We start from the raw sequence: 22,303 nt of genomic DNA, 5'->3' as shown, positions 1-22,303 counted from the left end.
TAAAATAGCAAGAGGTTCAATGGCGAGAGCAAAAAGGTTAGGGGATAAGGGACAACCTTGCCTCGTACCTCGACATAACGGAATGGCGGACGTGATCTAACCGTTGACCAATAGGCGGGCCTTAGGAGAGGAGTATAGAAGACAAACTCAGTTTCTGAAATTAACGGTTTCCCACACAATTCTTTTTAGGGCTTCTCTGAATAATTTGAAGTTCGCTTTTCTGAAGTTTAGTATTTTTGCCGATCCTTTATGATGTAATTTACTGAAGTTGATTTCCAGTGAAACCATATTGTGGTCACTGTTCCCTAGGTGTTCAATTACTTTTGTGTTTGAAACTAAATCTATGTTATTTGTTAATAACCAAATCCAATAATTCCTTATTACGAGTTGGAGCTTCTACCATTTGTGTGATAAACTGGTCTTTAAGTAAGCTTAGGAACCCACTGCTTCTTGCTGTTTTACATGTTACGTTTTTCCAATCAATATCAGGTAAATTAAAATCCCCCATAGTTAACACCTGACCCTGATCTGGGTGTGGTATGATTCAGCGACAGTCGGGATCCCGACAGTCATTATCCCGACGTCGGGATCCCGACTGCCTGGTCACAGACAGCGTTGCCAGCGCAACAAAGCCTCTTGCGGGCTCGCTCGCCACGCTGCGGGCACGGTGGCGAGCTGCGCTCGCCACCTATTCTATTCTCCCTCTATGGGGGTCGTGGACCCCCACAAAGGGAAAATAGCCGATGGCCGTCGGGAACCCGGCCGTCAGTGTTTTAACAGTTGGGATGTTAATGACTGTCGGGACCCCGTCCGGCAGCGCCTGATCTGATGATTGTTTGATTTGGTTTAAAAGAGACTTGTCCCTTTCGTTTATGTTCGGAGGTCTATAGCATACCCCTATTAAAATGTTATTATTAGGTTTTTTGTTATTGTCGGTTATCTCTGCCCACACGGCCTCCGTGTTATCTTCCTCTGTACCTGAGCTCATTTCTTTCTCACACGATGTTAAGTTATTTTTTACATTTAGGCACACAACCCCGTCCTTTGTATTTTCCCTATCTTTTCTGTAGAGTGTATATCCCTCCATGCTTAATGCCCAGTTGTGCGACTCATTACACCATGTTTCTGTAATACCAATAATGCCATAATCGTCCCTAGTGACCACAGTTTCTAGTTCGCCGATTTTACCTGCTAAGCTTCTTGCATTAGCCAATAGGCATTTTAATTTATGTTTATTTTTATTTGCGTCCCTAACATTGTGGTTAATTTCTCCCCTAGACTTATTTATATTCCTTCCTAACTTTCTCATACCCACCTCCCCCTCAGTAGACTCTCTACAGTCCTCCCCACCATTCCCACTGCCCGACCTATTTACAGTTTTGATACTTCTTCCTATGTCATTTACTCCTTCCCATAACCCTAAAGGTCATCTGTACCTGAGAGCTGTAATGAGGTAAGATTACTGTTATTACATAATATTCCTGGAGCACCCTGGGAATTACCCACGATATTACCCTTATTAGTACCCCGGACAGTGCCTGTAACTATGTCCTCCCCCACTCCTCCTCCCCAAATTGATGATTGACCCCAATCCTACTATTCTCACTACGGGACCCATAGTATCTAGCTGCCCCTAACCCCCCCCCCCCATATCGCCTAGTTTAAAATCTCCTCCAACCCTCTAACCATCCTTCCCCCCCAGCACCCTCCTCTTCAGGTGCAATCCATCACGGCAAAAAAGATGGCGCCTGACCGAGAAGTCCACCCAGTGGTCCATGAACACAAATCCCTCCTTCCTACACCAGTCCTTTAGCCACACGTTTACCTCCCTGATCTCCCTCGGCCTCCCTGGGCTAGCGCGTGGCACTGGTAATAATTCTGAGTATATTACCCTAGATGTCCTCGCCTTTAATTTCATACCTAATTCCCTATACTCTTTTTTGAGGACATCCCACCTACCATTGACTTTGTCGTTGGTACCGATGTGCACCAAGACCGCCGGGTTGCTCCCAGCCCCTCCCAACAATCTGTCTACACAGTCCGCTATGTGCCGTACCCGAGCACCTGGGAGACAACAGGCTGTACGGCTATCGCGGTCCCGATAGCAGATTGCCCTATCTGTTCTCCTGATGATAGAATCCCCTACCACCACTATCTGACTTTGCACCTCACTGTCTGTCATCCCGTTTGAGCTAGAGGGACAGCTCCTCTGGTTGCTAGAGGGAACAGTCTCCTCCAGCTCCGTCATTTCGTCGCTTTCCTCCACCAAAACTTCGTCCAACCGGGTGAATTTATTCGGGTGTGATAGATCCGAGATGTCGTGCCTGTCACTCCTAACCCTCTCTTTCCTCCTTCTGACCGTGACCCAGCTGGTCACCTGTTCGACCTCATCTACCAGTGACCCCATCTGCAGCTCCTCCGCCGTTCTATCTAAGCTTTGCTCAATATTGGAAATATCCCTCAGTCGCTGAACGGTCCGCTCTAGATCAGTGACCTGAGCATCCAGGGCGGACGTTCGCTCACATCTCTTGCAGATATATTCGCACTGGGACTTTTGCTCCAGGTAAAACTTTGATCATACAATTCAGTGAGGATTACCTGTGCTATACGGACGATCTGGCATGCTGTTTATTTTAAGTAGTCTCTGAGGTGTCCTGTTCCATGTAAATTTATCTGTATGTGATCTCGATCTTACACTACTTGGAGCTGTAGTCCTGGTGGCTGTAGAATACCAGTGAATGACTGCAGATCTGGGAAAGTGGCTGTTATAGGCGAGGCACTTGGCAGGTGGGGTCTGTAAGCTCTAGGACATGGACGACACCATAACACAGGGAGATAACGGGCACTATGACAGGTGACACTGCACAGGAAGGATAATGTCACACCGGGTCTCCTCCCACTGACTAATGATGGAATCACTGCGGCAATGTCCCTTGTAGGAGCAGCACCAGGCTGCGGGGAGGCTGGAGGAGAGCTGTGAACATTGGTGTAAGAGGAGATGTTGGCTCCTGCGTTACCCACGGGGCAGATACATTTCCCTCATTAGTCTGATCTGACAGAAGAGGGTATAGAATAAGATAATACTGTAGAGACTGAACAAGGAGAATATGTGACTGTGATTAGTACACAGAAGCCTACGCAGCTGCCATGTCTGAGGTTACAGACCTGGTGACCATCACAGTTGAGCAGCTGCCCAGCCAAGATTATACACGGCCACCGGAGCCATTGCAAGGTCCTCACCATACACGGCACCATCACAGAAATGGGGAACATCGGCTCCCTGATTCTATGGTCACGCAGACTGGCCGCTGCAGTACTGATACTGGCCCGTGTTTCTCTACATACATGGTCACAGCTGATGGCAGGAACACACCCTGATAATGACAATGACGCTCCTGCCGCCACTTCCTGTTACCTCCCCCAAGCCGTCCCTTCCCGTCATTCACTCTCCGAGTACTCACTGCGGCAGCATCACAGAATACCTTGGTGCGTGCGCAGTGTTCAACGATAATCGCTTAACTGTCACCATCGGTATTGCATACATATCGGAAACAGACCCTCTGTTCTGTTCTTACACTGCTGGGCAACCATCACATCCGTCTTTCCTCCCTCTATATCATCTGCCTTCATATCAGTCACATACGTCTCTTCTGCTCCCTCTATTTTCTTCTTTAACCCCTTCCCGACCGGGCGTTTTTTGTTAACTTTTCTTTTTTTTTTCCTCCTCGCGTTCAAATAAGCGTAACTTTTTTAATTTTCCGGCTATATAGACACATGAGGGCTTTTTTTTTGCGGGACAAGTTGTACTTTTTAATGGTACCATTTACTATACCGTATAATATTCTGGGGAATCAGGAAATAATTCAATGTGGGGTAAAAAGGAAAAAAAACGCAATTCCACAATTTTGCGCTGGTTACGTTTTTTTTGGAGTTCATAGTTCGTTTAAAATGATGGGTTATATTTATTCTATGGGTCGTTACGATTCCGGTGATACCAAACTTATATAGTTTTCGTTACGTTTTACCACTAAAAAAAAATAGAAAATTTTACGGTTTTTCTAATTTGCGTCGCGTCGCCATGTTCTGCGGCTTATAACTTTTTTATTTTTCCACCTACGGACCTGGGTGAGGGCTCATTTTTTGCGGGCTGAAGTGTACTTTTTAATTAATACCATTATGGGATATGTGCGACTTTCTGATCTCTTTTAGTAAAATTTTTTTGGTAGGCGATGCGACCAAAAAACGTAGTTTTGGCGTTGGGAATTTTTTCCGTTTACGCCTTTAACCGTGCGGGATAACTAATGTTATATTTTAATAGATCGGACTTTTAGGAACGCGGCGATACCAAATATGTTTATTTTTTTTATTTTTATTTGTGAAATGGGGAAAGGGGGGTGATTTGAACTTTTTAATATATTTTTTTTTTTTTTACTTTTACTACAAGGCCCCCTAGTGTACTTGACCACTAGGGGGCACGATCGCCTGTACTAGGTTCAGCCATAGAGCTCTATGGCTGAACATAGTGATTTTCAGCACTTCCTATTACATCCTGCCTCAGGCAGGATGTAATAGAAATGCTGACATGGCCAGCACAGGGGTCTACATTAGACCCCTGGCTGCCATGGCAACCGATCGGCACCCTCCGATCTCGCCGCGGGGGGCCCCGATCGGCGCCGGAGGGGGGCGCCCCCCTCCGATCAGCTATTTAAGCACTGCGGGCGCTTTGCCCGCTGTGCTTAAAGGGTTAAACGGCCACGATCGGCGAACTCGCCGCTTGTGGCCGTGAGAGCAGGTACCTGGCTGTAATATACAGCCATTACCTGCTCTCTTTCAAGCCAGCTCACTCCGTGAGCTGGCTTGATTCCCCCGCAACCGTCATATGACGTACATGTACGTCATATGTCGGGAAGGGGTTAATATTGGTCAGTGCTTCACCCTAATTAACCCACACAATAGAATACATTAATAATGTCTGATTATCATTATCAGTGAATAAATCTACCAGGAGACGTCACCATGTCCTCATTCCTCCATAACACGTTGCAGGACTTTTGCACTAAGCAATATTACGCTGTTTAGGAACCAGTCAGGTCCCTGTGTAAGTGATAGAGATAAGAGTGATGTCACTGTCACGCTCCCAGACCCCCTCACCTCCCCAGTCAGGTCCCTGTGTAAGTAATAGAGATAAGAGTGATGTCACTGTCACGCTCCCAGACCCCCCTCACCTCCCCGGTCAGGTCCCTGTGTTAGTAATAGAGATAAGAGTGACGTCACTGTGATGCTCCCAGACCCCCTCACCTCCCCGGTCAGGTCCCTGTGTTAGTAATAGAGATAAGAGTGACGTCACTGTGACGCTCCCAGACCCCCTCACCTCCCCAGTCAGGTCCCTGTGTTAGTAGTAGAGATAAGAGTGATGTCACTGTGACGCTCCCAGACCCCCTCGGTCAGGTCACTGTGTTAGTAATAGAGATAAGAGTGACGTCACTGTGACGCTCCCAGACCCCCTCACCTCCCCAGTCAGGTCCCTGTGTCAGTAATAGAGATAAGAGTGATGTCACTGTGACGCTCCCAGACCCCCTCACCTCCCCAGTCAGGTCCCTGTGTTAGTAATAGAGATAAGAGTGATGTCACTGTGACGCTCCCAGACCCCCTCACCTCCCCAGTCGGGTCCCTGTGTCAGTAATAGAGATAAGAGTGGTGTCACATGTGACCTCGGACCTTGTATATTACTGTTTCCATGATGGGGTCCCTACAGTCCTCTGTGTAACGTCTTGTGCGCGTCTCGCAGCGTAATCCCTCTGCCAATAGGGGAGAATAAACACACATGTAAACGGAAGCAAAAGAACGGAGCCGTAGCACAATGTGCATAAAGTGACAGTAAGCAGCACAAAGTCCCCTAATACCGGGAACACGACCCCCCCACGCTGCATTCTGTAGTAGGGCAGAGGGACTATGGCCGGCGCTAGCGTCCAGTGAGGATGTAATAATACCACAGATACCCCCATTAGGATTAATAACGTATGTACCAAAAATTACCCCAAATTACAGGACATAAATGTAAACAAGTTATTGTACACAAACTACATACATAATACACATATACGAAGTGATAGCAGGGGCGGTGACCAATAGCAGCCTGGCACCAGGTGTGGGTGCTGTGGAGGGATTTGGAATCGTGGGGGCAGTGGCGTAACTAAGCCTCCGCAGCCCCCGCCGTCGCGGGGAGGCGCAGAGTAACTATGGGCGCCGGGGGGGGGGCTGCGGTGCTATAGTTACCCGCTGCGCTGCTGTCCGGCCGCATCTGCGGTCACTGTCCCGTCACTCGCTCCCGGCGCCGGCTCCTGCTGATAATGAAGTGACACTTAGAAAATGGCTGCCCCCGTATTGCAGACAGTTTTGGCAGCCATTTTCTAAGAGTCACTTTTCATTATCAGCAGGAGCCGGCGCCGGGAGCGAGTGACGGGACAGTGACCGCAGATGCGGCCGGGCAGCAGCGCAGCGAAGACTGGAGCAGCGCAGCGGTGACTGAGGGAGTCTGGACGGGACAGTGACCGCAGATGCGGCTGTCAGGTATGGGTATGGGGGGGGGGCGCCGAAAAAGTTTGGCGGGGGGGCGCAAGATATATAGTTACACTACTGCGTGGGGGGTCCCGGTATTAGCGGCTTGGCACCATCCTGACACGTTTCGTACACAGAGACCCATCATCCTGTACGGAGAGCGCGCACGTTACATTCCGGGGTATTTATACCATTCACAAGCTCTTGATTGGTCAGATATAGGATCCCACAAACACACTGCTGCTGGGGGGGTTGGAAGCTGCCATCAGAAAAGCCCTCATTAATCACTAAGAAAAACCTTGGTGGTACCATCGATGGTGGATAGTCATACGGTTTACCACCATCTATGGAGCAAGTCTCTGGCACCCAGCATTAAACCATCGATGATCGAGGGCCAGGCCCTACCTCCCCCCCCCCCCCCCCCCCCCACACACACACAGGTGTAACCTGTAATAGGGACTGTGCGGGCTCCTTCTTCCCATCCACCGCACCCAGACCATCCTCATACACCGCCATGTCCTCCACCCCACCCGGTAGTGTCTAGATCCCCTTCAGTTTTGACAATTTTCCCCATCATGCCCTGGGTCCACGTATACCAGGGGGTGGAATATAAATCTGTGGCGAGGGAAGCGAGCCACCGTGCCTGAAGCATGCGAGCGTAGCGAGCCCGCGAGGGTACAATGTACCTAAAATAAAACAAAATAACCTACACCTACGTGAATTACGGATAAAATAAAAAAAACGTTGTGAGGGCATCTAACAACTTCCGCCCTCACTGAAAATCACTTCCTGTAACCAATACTGCATGGGAACTAGTCTCTACCATGATTCACCCCCAGTGCCGCCTCCCCCCCCGCCGGCAGCCGCTCCCTGGGGCTCTGACTCACACACACTGGGCAGTGGGCACCACAGCCGCTGCCTGCTGCTGACCTCTGCCGGAGACTACAGGAAAATGGCCGCCGCTAGTTCTCAGTGAGGACACTTGTAACTGTACTTCGTATTACTCTAGTAACCGAAACGCTTCCGGCGTAATGTCGTCACTTCTGGTTACGCAGCACCTCCGTTCTTCAGTGCTGACGTTAAGCCAACCAGCAGCGGTCATTTTTGCGGTAGTCTCCGGCAGAGGACAGCAGCAGCGGTGCCCAGTGTGTGTGAGTCAGAGCCCCGGGGAGCGGCTGCCGGCGGGGGGAGAGGCGGCACTGGGGGTGAGCATGGCGGGGTGTGAGGATGAGGATGGTCTGGGTGCGGGGGATGGGAAGAAGGAGCCCGCACAGTCCCTATTACAGGTTACACCTGTGTGTGTGGGGGAGGTAGGGCCTGGTCCTCGATGGTATGATGCCCGATGCCAGAGACTTGCTCCATCGATGGTGGTGAACCGTATAACTTTCCACCATCGGTTGTACCACCGATGTTTTGGATTTTTTTTACTGATTAATGAGGGCTGATCTGATAGCAGCTTCCCCTGCCCCAGCAGTGTGTATGTGCTCTGATGGTGCGTGTGATTCGGGGGGATCCTATATCTGACCAATCAGGAGCTTGTGAATGGTATAAATACCCCGGAATGTAACGTGCGCGCTCTCCGTACAGGATGATGGGTCTCTGTATACAAAACGCGTCAGGATGGTGCCAAGCCGCTAATACCGGGACCCCCCACGATTCCAAATCCCTCCACAGCACCCACACCTGGTGCCAGGCTGCTATTGGTCACCACCCCTGCTATCACTTCGTATATGTGTATTATGTATGTAGTTTGTGTACAATAACTTGTTTACATTTATGTCCTGTAATTTGGGGTAATTTTTGGTACATACGTTATTAATCCTAATGAGGGTATCTGTGGTATTATTACATCCTCACTGGACGCTAGCGCCGGCCATAGTCCCTCTACCCTACTACAGAATGCAGCGTGGGGAGGTCGTGTTCCCGGTATTAGGGGACTTTGTGCTGCTTATTGTCACTTTATGCACATTGTGCTACGGCTCCGTTCTTTTACTTCGTTTACATGTGCGTTTATTCTCCCCTATTGGCAGAGGGATTACGCTGCGAGACGTGCACAAGAGGTTACACAGAGGACTGTAGAGACGCCATCATGGAAGCGGTAATATACAAGGTCAGAGGTCACATGTGACACCACTCTTATCTCTATTACTGACACAGGGACCTGACTGGGGAGGTGACGGGGTCTGGGAGCGTCACAGTGACATCACTCTTATCTCTATTACTGACACAGGGACCTGACTGGGGAGGTGAGGGGGTCTGGGAGCATCACAGTGACATCATTCTTATCTCTATTACTGACACAGGGACCTGACCGGGGAGGTGAGGGGGTCTGGGAGCGTCACAGTGCCATCACTCTTATCTCTATTACTGACACAGGGACCTGAATGGGAAGGTGAGGGGGTCTGGGAGCATCACAGTGACATCACTCTTATCTCTATTACTAACACAGGGACCTGACCGGGGAGGTGAGGGGGTCTGGGAGCGTCACAGTGCCATCACTCTTATCTCTATTACTGACACAGGGACCTGAATGGGAAGGTGAGGGGGTCTGGGAGCATCACAGTGACATCACTCTTATCTCTATTGCTGACACAGGGACCTGACTGGGGGGGTGAGGAGGTCTGGGAGCGTCACAGTGACATCACTCTTATATCTATTACTGACACAGGGACCTGACCGGGGAGGTGAGGGGGTCTGGGAGCATTACAGTGACGTCACCGTTATCTCTATTACTGACACAGGGACCTGACTGGGGAGGTGAGGGGGTCTGGGAGCATCACAGTGACATCACTCTTATCTCTATTACTGACACAGGGACCTGACTGGGGAGGTGAGGGGGTCTGGGAGCGTCACAGTGACATCACTCTTATCTCTATTACTGACACAGGGATCTGACCGGGGAGGTGAGGGGTCTGAGAGCGTCACAGTGACATCACTCTTATCTCTATTACTGACACAGGAACATGACTGGGGAGGTGAGGTGGTCTGGGAGCGTCACAGTGACATCACTCTTATCTCTATTACTGACACACGGACCTGACTGGGGAGGTGAGGGGGTCTGGGAGCGTCACAGTGACATCACTCTTATCTCTATTACTGACACAGGGACCTGACTGGGGAGGTGAGGGGGTCTGGGAGCGTCACAGTGACATCACTCTTATCTCTATTACTGACACAGGGACCTGACTGGGGAGGTGAGGGGGTCTAGGAGCGTCACTGTGACATCACTCTTATCTCTATTACTGACACAGGGACCTGACCGGGGAGGTGAGGGGGTCTGGGAGCGTCACAGTGACATCACTCTTATCTCTATTACTGACACAGGGACCTGACTGGGGAGGTGAGGGGGTCTGGGAGCGTCACAGTGACATCACTATTATCTCTATTACTGACACAGGGACCTGACCGGGGAGGTGAGGGGGTCTGGGAGCGTCACAGTGACATCACTATTATCTCTATTACTGACACAGGACCTGACCGGGGAGGTGAGGGGGTCTGGGAGCGTCACAGTGACATCACTCTTATCTCTATTACTGACACAGGGACCTGACCGGGGAGGTGAGGGGGTCTGGGAGCGTCACAGTGACATCACTCTTATCTCTATTACTGACACAGGGACCTGACTGGGGAGGTGAGGGGGTCTGGGAGCGTCACAGTGACATCACTCTTATCTCTATTACTGACACAGGGACCTGACCGGGGAGGTGAGGGGGTCTGGGAGCGTCACAGTGACATCACTCTTATCTCTATTGCTGACACAGGGACCTGACTGGGGAGGTGAGGGGGTCTGGGAGCGTCACAGTGACATCACTCTTATCTCTATTACTGACACACGGACCTGACCGGGGAGGTGAGGGGGGTCTGGGAGCGTCACAGTGACATCACTCTTATCTCTATTACTGACACAGGGACCTGACTGGGGAGGTGAGGGGGTCTGGGGGAGTCACGGTGACATCACTGTTATCTCTATTACTAACACAGGGACCTGACTGGGGAGGTGAGGGGGTCTGGGAGCATCACAGTGACATCACTCTTATCTCTGTCACTAACAGAGGGACGTTGGTTGCCAATAGCAATATCCCTTGTGAACTCCCATCTTAGTACATTTCCCCTCAATATTGTACGGTGTCCACCTGCATCACCAATGTGTTACTGACGGTAGTTTGTTTCCATCATCCATATCGGCACCAGGGATAAAAGAATATTCCCCTTACAGATGAGTAAAGGGAAGGCTGTATGATGAGGAGGGATGGGAGGCACCGGGGAGACAAGGATAACACTACGGGACATGTTAACAGGGGCAAGCAGAGGACCCACGAGACATCCCAGATGGCTGAATGAAAGGCTCACTGGTACCTGGACCGATGTTGGGAGGTCACGCACTAGATCTAGGTCACGCTACACGTCGTCCACTCCACCCGACATCACATATCAGAGAGTCAGGATCCCCGGGGTCTGTTGGTGGTGGATGATGGAAGGGCCGGTAGTAAAACTGCCACTGGTCCCCTTACAAGGAATCACCCTGATGGATATATGGTGGTCATGTAGGTCCTCCACACCGATGGCCGTACTCGGGGGAATATAATCCCCGAGGTGACGGCGCTCCCCGGGGCAGGTGTCTACCACAGGGGAACACAGGCATGTGATCCCAAGTGCTGTAGCTGGGATAGGACCGAGGGTGGCAGCAGGTAGGACCTAGGCCTAAGTAATAACCAGACACAGGGAAATACCATCTCTTCCCCAATCTGCAAACCAATGTCCCCTGTACTAAAGCCTGTACATAGTAACTATGTGTAACATAGACCCGTGTTATGTGCACAGATCATACATGACATTGCACATGTATCACATAGATAGAGATTAGGTCCCATCACACACCAGTGACTTCCTGCTGTACAGCGGCTGTGTGCGTCTTACTGATAGACTTCTGTGTATTCTGCATTACTGACCATTACTCCTGTATCTCATTGTATTGTGGGGTAATAGGAGGAAGCTCTGACTAATATTAAAGAGGAGAACCTAGAAGGAGAAGAGGAGACGTATGTGAGGGGAGATCAGCCGTGTAAGGAGGAGGAGATCCCTACAGGTATCAGCACAGGTGAGTAATATAAGGGGAGTGGTATAGTACCAGCCATCAGCTCCTAGCTGCCATGTTATGGGCTGTGTTTGATAAATGATAGGAGCTGATTGGTTGCTCTACAAGGCTTAGTACATTTACCACTACATCAATCTCTTATCCCACCCCCTCCTCTGTCACTGCCCTAATCTCTTATCCCGCCCCCCTCCTCTGTCACTGCCCCTAATCTCTTATCCCGCCATCTCCTCTGTCACTGCCCCAATCTCTTATACCGCCCCCTCTTCTGTCACTGCCCTAATCTCTTATACCGCCCCTTCCTCTGTCACTGCCCTAATCTCTTATCCCGTCACCCTCCTCTGTCACTGACCTAATCTTATCCCGTCACCCTCCTCTGTCACTGACCTAATCTCTTATCCCGTCCCCCTCCTCTGTCACTGACCTAATCTCTTATCCCGCCCCCCTCCTCTATCACTGACCTAATCTTTTATCCCGCCCCCCTCCTCTATCACTGACCTAATCTTTTATCCCGCCCCCCTCCTCTGTCACTGACCTAATCTCTTATCCGCCCCCCTCCTCTGTCATTGACCTAATCTCTTATCCCGCCCCCTCCTCTGTCACTGACCTAATCTCTTATCCCGCCCCCTCCTCTGTCACTGACCTAATCTCTTATCCGCCCCCCCTCCTCTGTCACTGACCTAACCTCTTATCCCGCCCCCTCCTCTGTCACTGCCCCTAATCTCTTATCCCGCCATCTCCTCTGTCACTGCCCCAATCTCTTATACCGCCCCTCTTCTGTCACTGCCCTAATCTCTTATACCGCCCCTTCCTCTGTCACTGCCCTAATCTCTTATCCCGTCACCCTCCTCTGTCACTGACCTAATCTTATCCCGTCACCCTCCTCTGTCACTGACCTAATCTCTTATCCCGTCCCCCTCCTCTGTCACTGACCTAATCTCTTATCCCGCCCCCCTCCTCTATCACTGACCTAATCTTTTATCCCGCCCCCCTCCTCTATCACTGACCTAATCTTTTATCCCGCCCCCCTCCTCTATCACTGACCTAATCTTTTATCCCGCCCCCTCCTCTGTCACTGACCTAATCTCTTATCCCGCCCCCTCCTCTGTCATTGACCTAATCTCTTATCCCGCCCCCCTCCTCTGTCACTGACCTAATCTCTTATCCCGCCCCCTCCTCTGTCACTGACCTAATCTCTTATCCCGCCCCCCTCCTCTGTCACTGACCTAACCTCTTATCCCGCCCCCCTCCTCTGTCACTGCATCAATCTCTTATCCCGCCCCCCTCCTCTGTCACTGCCCTAATCTCTTATCCCGCCCCCCTCCTCTGTCACTGCCCCTGATCTCTTACCCCGCCCCCTCCTCTGTCAGTAGGAATAAGGGAGACGTATCTGCCTGAGAGCTGTAGTGTACTGTATATTACTGTATATTCTGCATATTAGTCATAGCGCAGACACCACTATAATCCGCTGTCATTGTATTAGAGATAGTTGGCTGCGAGTAACTGCACAGGAATTGGTACATTACACACCAGTGTCACAGAGGAGGCACAACAGACCTCACCGAGGGGAATAAGATGCACCCGCTGCCTCGGAGCCCTTCCTGCACAGACTCACACTCACACACATCTAGAAGTGTCGCACACCCCAGGGATCAGTGCACACCAGCAATGTCATGTGTTACCTCAGTGTGGTTTTACTTGTGCAGCTAAGATGTAAATGTAACGTGAGAAAGACGCTGTGCGCGGGTGAGGTGTATGGGGGGTGGTGCGCCAAGAGGGGCTATTTGGTGGCAATGAGAGACTTGTTGTTATCGCTGCCAATGTGACCGGCTGCAGAACGTTACTTAGTTGTCAGCTCAAGAACTTGTCATTGGAGGAGTTCACGCTTCAAGGCAGACTTCCTCCATCTCGCACTTATGCTTTTATCCTTCAGTACCGCCCGTTCCCTTACTGAACAGTCGTACTTGGAGACCCTCATCTACACCCAGTCTAAAAAACCCCGGCGCCTCTTTGTCACTGTCAACTCCCCCCTCTGCCCACCCCCCCCCCCTCCCCTCCTCACTCGCTGCTCTTGACTTTTCCACTTACTTTAAATCCAAAATTGACTCCATACGTCAGACATCACATCCAACCAGGCCATCTGCAACCTGCCACTTCCTCTCCCTCACAATCCCCCCCCCCCCCTCTACCGACTCTGACATCCTTCTCCCATGTATCTGGTGAGGAAGTTATGGGCCTCATTCATCTCCTCCCCCCCCCCAACCAGCTCCCCATCTAACCCTATACCCACCAGTTTGGACATGTATCAGACTGTCGGGCAAAATGGTGGTTACCTACGAGACCTTGCAGTATGCTTGGTTCCACTCCAAGAGTTTTCAGGGGAACATCCTACGGAGTTGGTCTGGGGATCGAAATCCATGAAGCAGGAGTGTCTGCCGTTGTCTCGGGGGACTTGTCTTTCCCACCAGTGGTGGTCGGACCTGGACATGCTCCTGATGGTCTGGTCTCTGGTAGTTGTGATGACCAACATTAGTCACATGTATTCTGGTGCAGTAAAAATGCATCTCAGGCTTCAGGGTCTCTGGTTACCAGAGAAGTCTGTTCTACCAATCAATATACTGGAACTTCGTGCGATCCTGAGGGCTCTTCTGGAGGCAGAAAAGGGTTTATCAGGTTTGCGGGTTCAGAGTAAGCCCGACAATGCCACACGGGTGGCATACGTAAACCACCAGGGAGGGACTTGCAGCTGGGCAGCAATGCTCGCGGTGTCCCAGATTCTGAGGTGGGCAGAATCCCATGTGTCGTCTGTCTGTCATTTTCATTCCGGGGATCTGGAATGTAGAGGCGGATTTCCTGAGCAGGACTCCGTTACTGGAAGGGGAGTGGTCCATGCACCCGTGGTCGTTCAGAACCTGGTGGAGCGTTGGGGGTTGCCAGAGGTGGATCTGATGGCTTCCCGGCAGAATTGTCAGGTTCCTCGGTTCTGTTCCAGAGTTAGAGATCCCAGGGCTTGGGACGGTTCCCTGGGTGCTCAGGATGGAGAATATTCCCTCCATTTTCCATGATAGTGAGAGTGCTGAAACGGATAAAGGCACAGTAGTCTCCGGTTATCTTTGTCGGTCCGGATTGGCCTCGGAGGGCTTGGTACTCGGACATTCTGAAGTTGTCAGCAGCTCCGGGCTGGCGTCTTCCTCTCAGACCAGACTTGTTATGACAGGGTCTGTTTCTGCATCAGGACCTTGCTTGCGTTGCTTTTGAGACCTCCTTGTTGAGAGAAGGGTTTTTGGGAGGCCTTAGTCCAGACTGTTAGGGGCTTGGAAGACTTTCTTCCACCCACTATCATAGGGAACAGAAAGTGGTATGTGGAGTTAATAAATATCACTCCACTCAATATACAAAGAGTAGTGAGTCAGTGGAAAAAGTAAACTATTGTTTTAATCATATATCACAATAAAAATGCTAATTTACATGAATAATTACACTAAAAAAAGACACACAGGACACACCACATATAACATATAAGGCATGAGCTGGCTATTAGGCTGCATTAATGCTGTAATGAGACAGTATTAAGGCTTTCATTAAAGCAATAATTACCAGTCCCGCATAGATGTATATATTCTCCTGGAGTGGAAGTCCATACAGGCATCGTTTCCTTTATCTGAGCTCTGTACTTTTCCTTTCACAGGTAGTGCTGTTTAGCTCCCTTCAGTAGGGGACAGGCTCCAGGTATTGGTGTCCACCACACAATTTTCCGGGTCCACAGAGAAGTTTTGTAATGCAATTACCGTGTGACTGGTAACAGCGGGGCTATAAGCAGGTTCCAAAAATACGGGAGGGGAAAAAAGCGTAGGGTCCCCAGTATTTCTGAAACCAGCCCCGGACTCTTGGACAGGTCTTGGTTCCAAAAATACTGGGGACAAAACTGTCGATCTTCTCCTCTCCGCCCCTGTATTTTGGAACTAGCATCGGGCCAGCACTGGATGGGGTACCTGGGGCTGTCTCCCATGTCTGCGGTAGTGGGCGCTGGGCTGATAAGCGTAAAAGTGTTGTTGTGTGTGTGTTTTTTTTTTTAAACATTGCTTTTTTACAGGTGAACTAAGAGTCCCACTATGCCAGGCAAGAATGGGCCCCCTTGGACTTGTAGTCATCTGTAAACATAATGTTGAAAAGAAACACAGTGAAAAGTAAAACTTTATTATGCACACATTAATTTTCCACCAGTATACTTACAGCTCCAGGCACCAGCGTTGTCTGTGTCCCCTGCAGCAGCCTTAATTGGCTGAAAGCGTCTACATGGAGACGCATAGAGCCAACCACGCGAACTGCTTGTATTGCGCTGTGACAGCGCTTTAAAAGCCGTCCGTAGCAATGCAGGCAGCCGGCTTGACCCGCAGTCAGTTTTCCACATTCTTTTTACAGGTGACTACAAGTCCAAGGGGGCCCATTAATGCCTAGCATGCGGGGGAGGCCTTCTGAGACTTGTAGTTCAGCATCCACCGCCCACGGATGCCAGTTACCCCGTCCAGGGCTGACAAAAATACTGGGGACCCCTAGGGTTTTTTTTTGTCCCCCGTATTTTGGGAACCAGTACTGGTCCAAGAGTCTGGGGCTGGTTTCAGAAAAATGGGGGACCCCCTACGCTTCTTGTCCCCCGTGTTTTTGGAACCAGGTCCCGGTCAATGAGCCCGTGGCTGATTATGCTCAGGATGGGGGACCCCAATCCTTTTTTTTTTTTTTTTTTCATTTTTTAAACAACAATCGCACATGTGCTCAAATTTTCATGACTAAAAATCGCAGCACATTGCACGTTTTTGCCGCAAAATCACTTATCATTAAATATGCAACTTTGCGGCAAAGAAAAAAAAAGGTTTTTAAAACGTGCGATTTCAGAAAATGCGATAAAATTGCATCACATCCTAAATCTCTCCCAAAGGTTCTCACTTGGAAGCTTACGTGTCTTCTGGCCAATGCTTTGGCTGGAATGGTTTCGGTGTTGGTGGCATTGTCTTGTCATGTTTTGTATGAGGATAGAGCTGTTCCAACTTTCCTGTTTTCTGTCCTCTGCTGGAGGCTAAAAATAGAGACAAACTGCTGCGTTTGGATGTGGTTCGGGCCCTAAGGGTTTACCTTGGTACGGTGGCTTCCTTTCAAAAGACTGATTCTTTGCTGGTATTGTATGATGCTCATTAGAGGTTGGCCGGCCTCGAAGCAGACAGTTGCTCGTTGGCTGATGACGGGATTCTTTTTTGCTTATACAGACCGCTTCCATCTAGGATCAATGCCCATACCACGAGGTCGGTTGCCTCTTCCTGGGCTTGGCGTCACGGAGCTTCAGCAGAGAAGCTGTGCAAGGCTGCTACCTGGTCCTCTGTTCACACATTTACCAAATTCTACCGGTTTCATGAGTTTGCATCTGAGAATTTCCTTAGAATGACTTCCTATAAATGTGGAGATGATCTGACGACCTCCTGGACACGTCACATAAAGATACACGGAAGTAACACATTGCACACAGGAGTACAGGCAACAGCTCGCTCCTGCCATCAGCGGTTTCCCTCCTGCATCTCCCCCGGCAGAGTCACTGGTACTTGTTTCCTAGAACGGCGCCCACTAAGCAAATTGCTTAGTGGGCTATTCTGCGTAGGAAAATCGTATCGCGTTCCGTGTATGGGATGCAGTTAGAATCCCGACATCGTATTCCCGACCGCCGAAATCCAAACACTTTCTCCCTCCGTGGGTGTCCTCGACACCCCTGGAGGGAGAATAAATTAGCGTGCCGAGCGTAGCGAGGCACCGGGTCCGCTGCGTGGGGCATGTGGGCAAAACAGCGTCAGCGACTCCCCAGTGGTGGAAGTTACGGTTCAGGAGAGCAGGAAGCTGGGTAGTGATAGGGGTGTGTGGGCATACGGGGGACTAAAGAGGGGCTTAGGGGTGCCGTGAATCAAGGGAGGGCGCAGGTGTCGGCGAATCGCGGGAGAGGGTGGGGGTCCGCAAAGCGTGGGAGGGGGGCGTGAATTGCGCGAGGGGGGGTTGTGAATCGCGGGGGGGGGTGCGCGGGGGGTCCGTGAATTGCGGGAGGGGGGGCAGGGGTGGCGCGATGAATCACCTAGTTGGTTATATATTCTTGTAGAAGGATGGTAGGATGTTGCTGTCATTCAGAATGCATTTACATAAACAGTAATAGTAGCAGTAAAAGATCTGACTTAAAACACCTACAGTAAAACAGAACAGGTGTTATATATTATACAAAGAATTGATCGCGGGGTGCCGCGAATTGCAGGAGGGGGGGGGGGGGTGTCACGGGGTGGGGCCGCGAAACGCAGGAGTCACCGGGGGTGCTGCGAATTGCGGGGGGGGTGCTGCAAATCGCGGGGGGTGCCGTGAATCGCCACAAGAAAAAATCAACACAGAAAGGTCAACACATGTAAATGTTGACATAATTGTGGCACTTCATTGGTGTCCATGTCGACACATGAGAATGAATATGAAAACATTGAAAAAGTGAAAAATCTTGTCAACCTTTTTCATTGTCGACCATAGCCATGTCAGTGTTTTGCATGTGCCATTTAATCGTGGGGATGCCGTGAATATGGGGGGGGGGGGGGGGAGAGGGAGGTGCATACCCAACATGACCCTCTCCAGGAGGGACACATTGCTCTGTTTCTGGACTTTCTTCTTAATTTATGGATTACCATCACCTGTGCTTAAACACCTTTCTTATCAATTACCCTGTTTAAAATGACAGGTGATGACAATCATAAATTAAGATGGAAGTCCACAAACAGAGCATTCTGTCCCTCCTGGAGAGGGTCATGTTAGGAGGTATGGAGGTGTGGGGCGCTCACCTGGTGTGTCTGGTGAGTAGCTGTGTCTTTGCTGTGTAACGTGGAGAGGCAGAGGGTGTCTGGCACTGTCTGTGGGCTCACTGGGCTGGTTCTCTGTCATGTGAGTCAGAGGCTCCACCCAGCGTTATAGCTCCAGACACACTTTGACTGACAGATGTAGCCAAATATATAGATATATGCTTTGTGCAGTACTCCTAGGTGTATATACATTGATATGTCAACCTACAACTGTGCTTACAGCACCACATATAGAATGTTACCACACTAAACATGACAAGAGCCCACTATCGTGTAACGATGGCGCTGCAGCACAGGGATTAACCCCTTCAGTGCAGGGGCGTCCAATTGTCAGTGTGGGAGGGGGTCTCCGGAAATGTTCCCTGGTGTAAAAAGAAGAAATCTATTTCCATGCATGTATTGTATTCCCAGCACAAGGACACCAAAGAAGGAATCACCCTGATGGATAAACCCCATTTTGTTTTTCAGATTTGAAAATAGAAGATGACATCACAGGAAGTTCTCCAGGAGAAAACCGCATTCCTCTAACTATACATTCAGTCCATCACAGTGCAGATACATCGCCTGCTCCCGCCGATAGTAAGGAATGTTTTACTGATGGCACCGATGTTGGTACACCTGGTGCAGCTCACAAAATTATTGCCTGTTCTGAATGTGATAAGCATTTTCTGTGTAAGTCAAAGTTAGTTGAACATCAGAGAACTCACACAGGGGAGAGGCCGTTTCCATGCTCTGAGTGTGGGAAATGTTTTGCACATAAAGAAGCTCTTGTTAGACATGAGAGAACTCACACAGGGGAGAGGCCGTTTCCATGCTCTGAGTGTGGGAAATGTTTTGCACATAAAGAAGTTCTTGTTAAGCATGAGAGAACTCACACAGGGGAGAAGCCATTTACATGCTCTGAATGTGGGAAATGTTTTACACAATTATCAAATCTTATTGTACATCGGAGAACTCACACAGGGGAGAAGCCATTTTCATGTTCTGTGTGTGGGATTTATTTTGCACATCACTCACAACTTATCCAACATCAGAGAGGTCACACGGGTGAGAAGCCATTTGCATGCTCTGAATGTGGCAAAAGTTTTACCAGGAAACCTGGTCTTCTCGCGCATCAGAGAACTCACACAGGGGAGAAGCCATTTACATGCTCTGAATGTGGGGAAAATTTTAGACAAAAATCATGCTTTGTCCGACATCTTAGATCTCACACAGGGGAGAAGCCATATTCATGTTCCGAGTGCGAGAAATGTTTTCAAAAGAGAGAACATCTTGTAAAACATCAGAAAATTCACACAGGGGAGAAGCCATTTCTGTGTTCGGAGTGTGGGAAATGTTTTATACATAAATATGCTCTTGTTGTACATCAGAGAGTTCACACAGGGGTGAAGCCGTTTCAGTGCTCAGAGTGTGGGAAATGTTGTGCATCGAAAGGCGAACTTGAAAAACATCAGAGAAGCCACACAGGTGAGAAGCCATTTCAGTGTTCTGAGTGTGGGAAATGTTTTACACGAAAAGAACAACTTCCTAAGCATCAGAGAACTCACACAGGGGAGAGGTTCTTCTGCTCGGAGTGTGGGAAATCTTTTGCACTAAAAAAAACGCTTTATGCTCATCAGAGATCTCACACAGGGGAGAAGCCGTATGCATGTTCTGAGTGTAGGAAATGTTTTACACTGAAAGTACAACTTGTTAGACACCAGAAAATCCACACACAGGTGTAATGTAATACCCGGGAGACATGGTACAGGCTGGCTGCAAATACCCTTACAATAAAACAGGAGAAATGTATATATTCTCACATCATATATTGTCATCACTGAGATATGGGGGTTACGCTAGCCATCTAGATAGATTTTTGTTCCTACTAGCCAGATCGGACAATAAATGTAATAAAGGTGTACTAAGTCTCCAACAGATCACTGGGGTGGGATGTCTTGCGCTGTGGGAGACGGTGATTTTATTCTGTAGTTATCTCACTGACTGTTATTTGTATGAGGCTGTTGTATTTTATGATCTATTTTATACTGTATAAGAACCTTTCACCTCTGCACCTTGAAATAGGGGTTTGTATGCCCCGAAACGTCAGATATCCTGTGCATCACTGAATAAAAATTGATTTTAAATTCAATCGTTTTTATTGATTTTGTGCACCGCGGTATCACAGGTGTAGTAGGCGCCGAGGCGCCATACGGGTACATCCCATAGGAGGCAATACATTAAAATAACAGACTCAGAAGAAAGTAAACCGTACCCAACCATATAAATGTAAACTGGTAGAATATACATCGAAGTGTATTGCAGCAATGAGACCGACCAAGTATGTGGGCCCAGCTTCTAGAAATAAAAAGAGAAACCCAAAAGCAAACCTACCACAAACCCCCCCCCCCCCCCATAATTAACCGGGGCATTTAAATAGTAACTCTAAGCCAGGTTAGACGAGAACCAGCCCTCCCTCGACAAATAGGGACATATCTTCCCTTTCATTCTCAGGAGCATAGTCTGGCTAATATTCAGGACCAAGAACGGGCCTGGAGGCAATAGGGACGGCATATCCAGCCACTTGGGGACACTCAGAAGTGTATCCAGGAAAATCAGTGGCCAGGGAAAGTGGAGGAAACTCTAAATGGAGCGCAGCCTCATCCAAGCATGTGGATTTAGAATAACAAGGGCCGTCGGATCCAAATAGTTCCCTCGCAGAGAGCCCAGCCAGGGTAAGAGGAAACGGAAGAGCTGCAGGGGTCACAGATGCATGGCATCGAGGCAGAATCTTCTCATCCCCAGCAGTAGACTCCTCAGGAAGTTGCGGCTGCAGAAGTGCAGGTCACAGTGGTACTTGTAGTTCATCTTGAAGTATATGCAGAAACACCGTTTAAGAGGGTTAAATAACAAGATGATTATTATCCCAATATAATATGCTGGAGGGGGTACAGAGTCCCAACACAACCTCTGGACTAGTCAGGAGGTACTGTATAGCCTGGCAGGGAAAGGAGGCAGAAGAGCAGGAGCTCCAGGTGTGAGAGCACAAGCTGTAATGCCACACTCACCAAGACGAGAGGAGGCTGTTTGATGGCGTGTCACAGGAGGTTCAAATTAGCATCCCTCGCAGCAGGAGAATGGCTGCCAGTGAACCCGCTGATTATTAGTGCCCTCTGTGCATCTCCCACCACAGGAGAGATTCGGAGCCACTCATAAAGGCACAGGAGAGGAGGGGGCCGTGGCACAGGCCACACTGGGTTAATGCCGACAGTGCCGCCGGGAGCAGATAGAAGGTGCAGGCCACGTACGCCACTGCTGTGCCCACACCCGCCAGACAGCGGCTATCGTTGATCTATAGTGCAGCTGGCTGATAGGAGGGCAAGTCTGTGTCTAGTGGTTATCGCCGCCGTCCCCTCTACCAGGCAGGAGTGGAGTCGGCGTTGCCGGAGGAAGGAAGGATCCAAGATGGCGTCCGGAGGAGACGGCGCACTGCGGGCCCAGCCAGCCGCCGATACCTCCACGGCCGTCCAGGAGAGCCACAAGTGGTACAGGGGGGTGCAGGACAGGTTCCGGGGGATGAGGAAGCAATGGTAAGGCGACCACAGTCCCTGGGGCAGGATATTCTAACAGGATTACCGCGGAGCTCTCACTTCCCGCGTCCCCTCTTGTTGCAGGTCAAGCCACGCCCCCAATAAAAATAGTTTTATTACTGCAGTCTCTGAGTGCCGCCACTTCTGCGTCTATCAATTTCCACCGGAGCACATACACTCTAATGGCATATAACATTACCCTCATGGAAAATTAACAC

The 22,303-nt window shown here is 49.8% G+C and overlaps 1 protein-coding gene and 1 long non-coding RNA gene across 2 annotated transcripts in view; one reads left to right on the top strand and one right to left on the bottom strand.

The window, feature by feature from the left end:
• Positions 1-5,724: 5,724 nt before the first annotated feature.
• The window catches only part of LOC146009995 (uncharacterized), a 54,659-nt gene continuing 38,080 nt past the window's right edge, over positions 5,725-22,303 (bottom strand). The window contains exon 3 of the long non-coding RNA XR_014444712.1: positions 5,725-5,798. This is a non-coding gene — a long non-coding RNA (uncharacterized LOC146009995). The remainder of the gene's footprint in view (positions 5,799-22,303) is intronic.
• Positions 7,749-20,647, top strand: LOC146009970 (uncharacterized). Its single transcript, XM_083150665.1, has 4 exons — positions 7,749-7,763; positions 8,589-8,668; positions 11,545-11,656; positions 18,985-20,647. Exons 2-4 carry the CDS (start codon positions 8,648-8,650, stop codon positions 20,238-20,240), a joined length of 1,389 nt encoding a protein of 462 aa, XP_083006791.1. The 5' UTR covers positions 7,749-7,763; positions 8,589-8,647; the 3' UTR covers positions 20,241-20,647.

This window comes from Crinia signifera, chromosome 6, assembly GCF_055691185.1.
Source record: "Crinia signifera chromosome 6, ASM5569118v1, whole genome shotgun sequence".
NCBI classification, from domain to species: Eukaryota; Metazoa; Chordata; class Amphibia; order Anura; family Myobatrachidae; genus Crinia; species Crinia signifera.
The sequence above is the reverse complement of the archived record's forward strand: the minus strand, read 5'-3'. Positions and strand labels throughout refer to the sequence as shown.

Coding starts and splice junctions, on each gene's coding strand:
- LOC146009970 (XM_083150665.1), top strand. CDS start 8,648: ATGGAAGCGGTAATATACAAG. Junction 8,669..11,544: donor TGGAAGCGGTAATATACAAG/GTCAGAGGTCAC, acceptor GTGGGGTAATAG/GAGGAAGCTCTGACTAATAT. Junction 11,657..18,984: donor CCCTACAGGTATCAGCACAG/GTGAGTAATATA, acceptor TTTGTTTTTCAG/ATTTGAAAATAGAAGATGAC.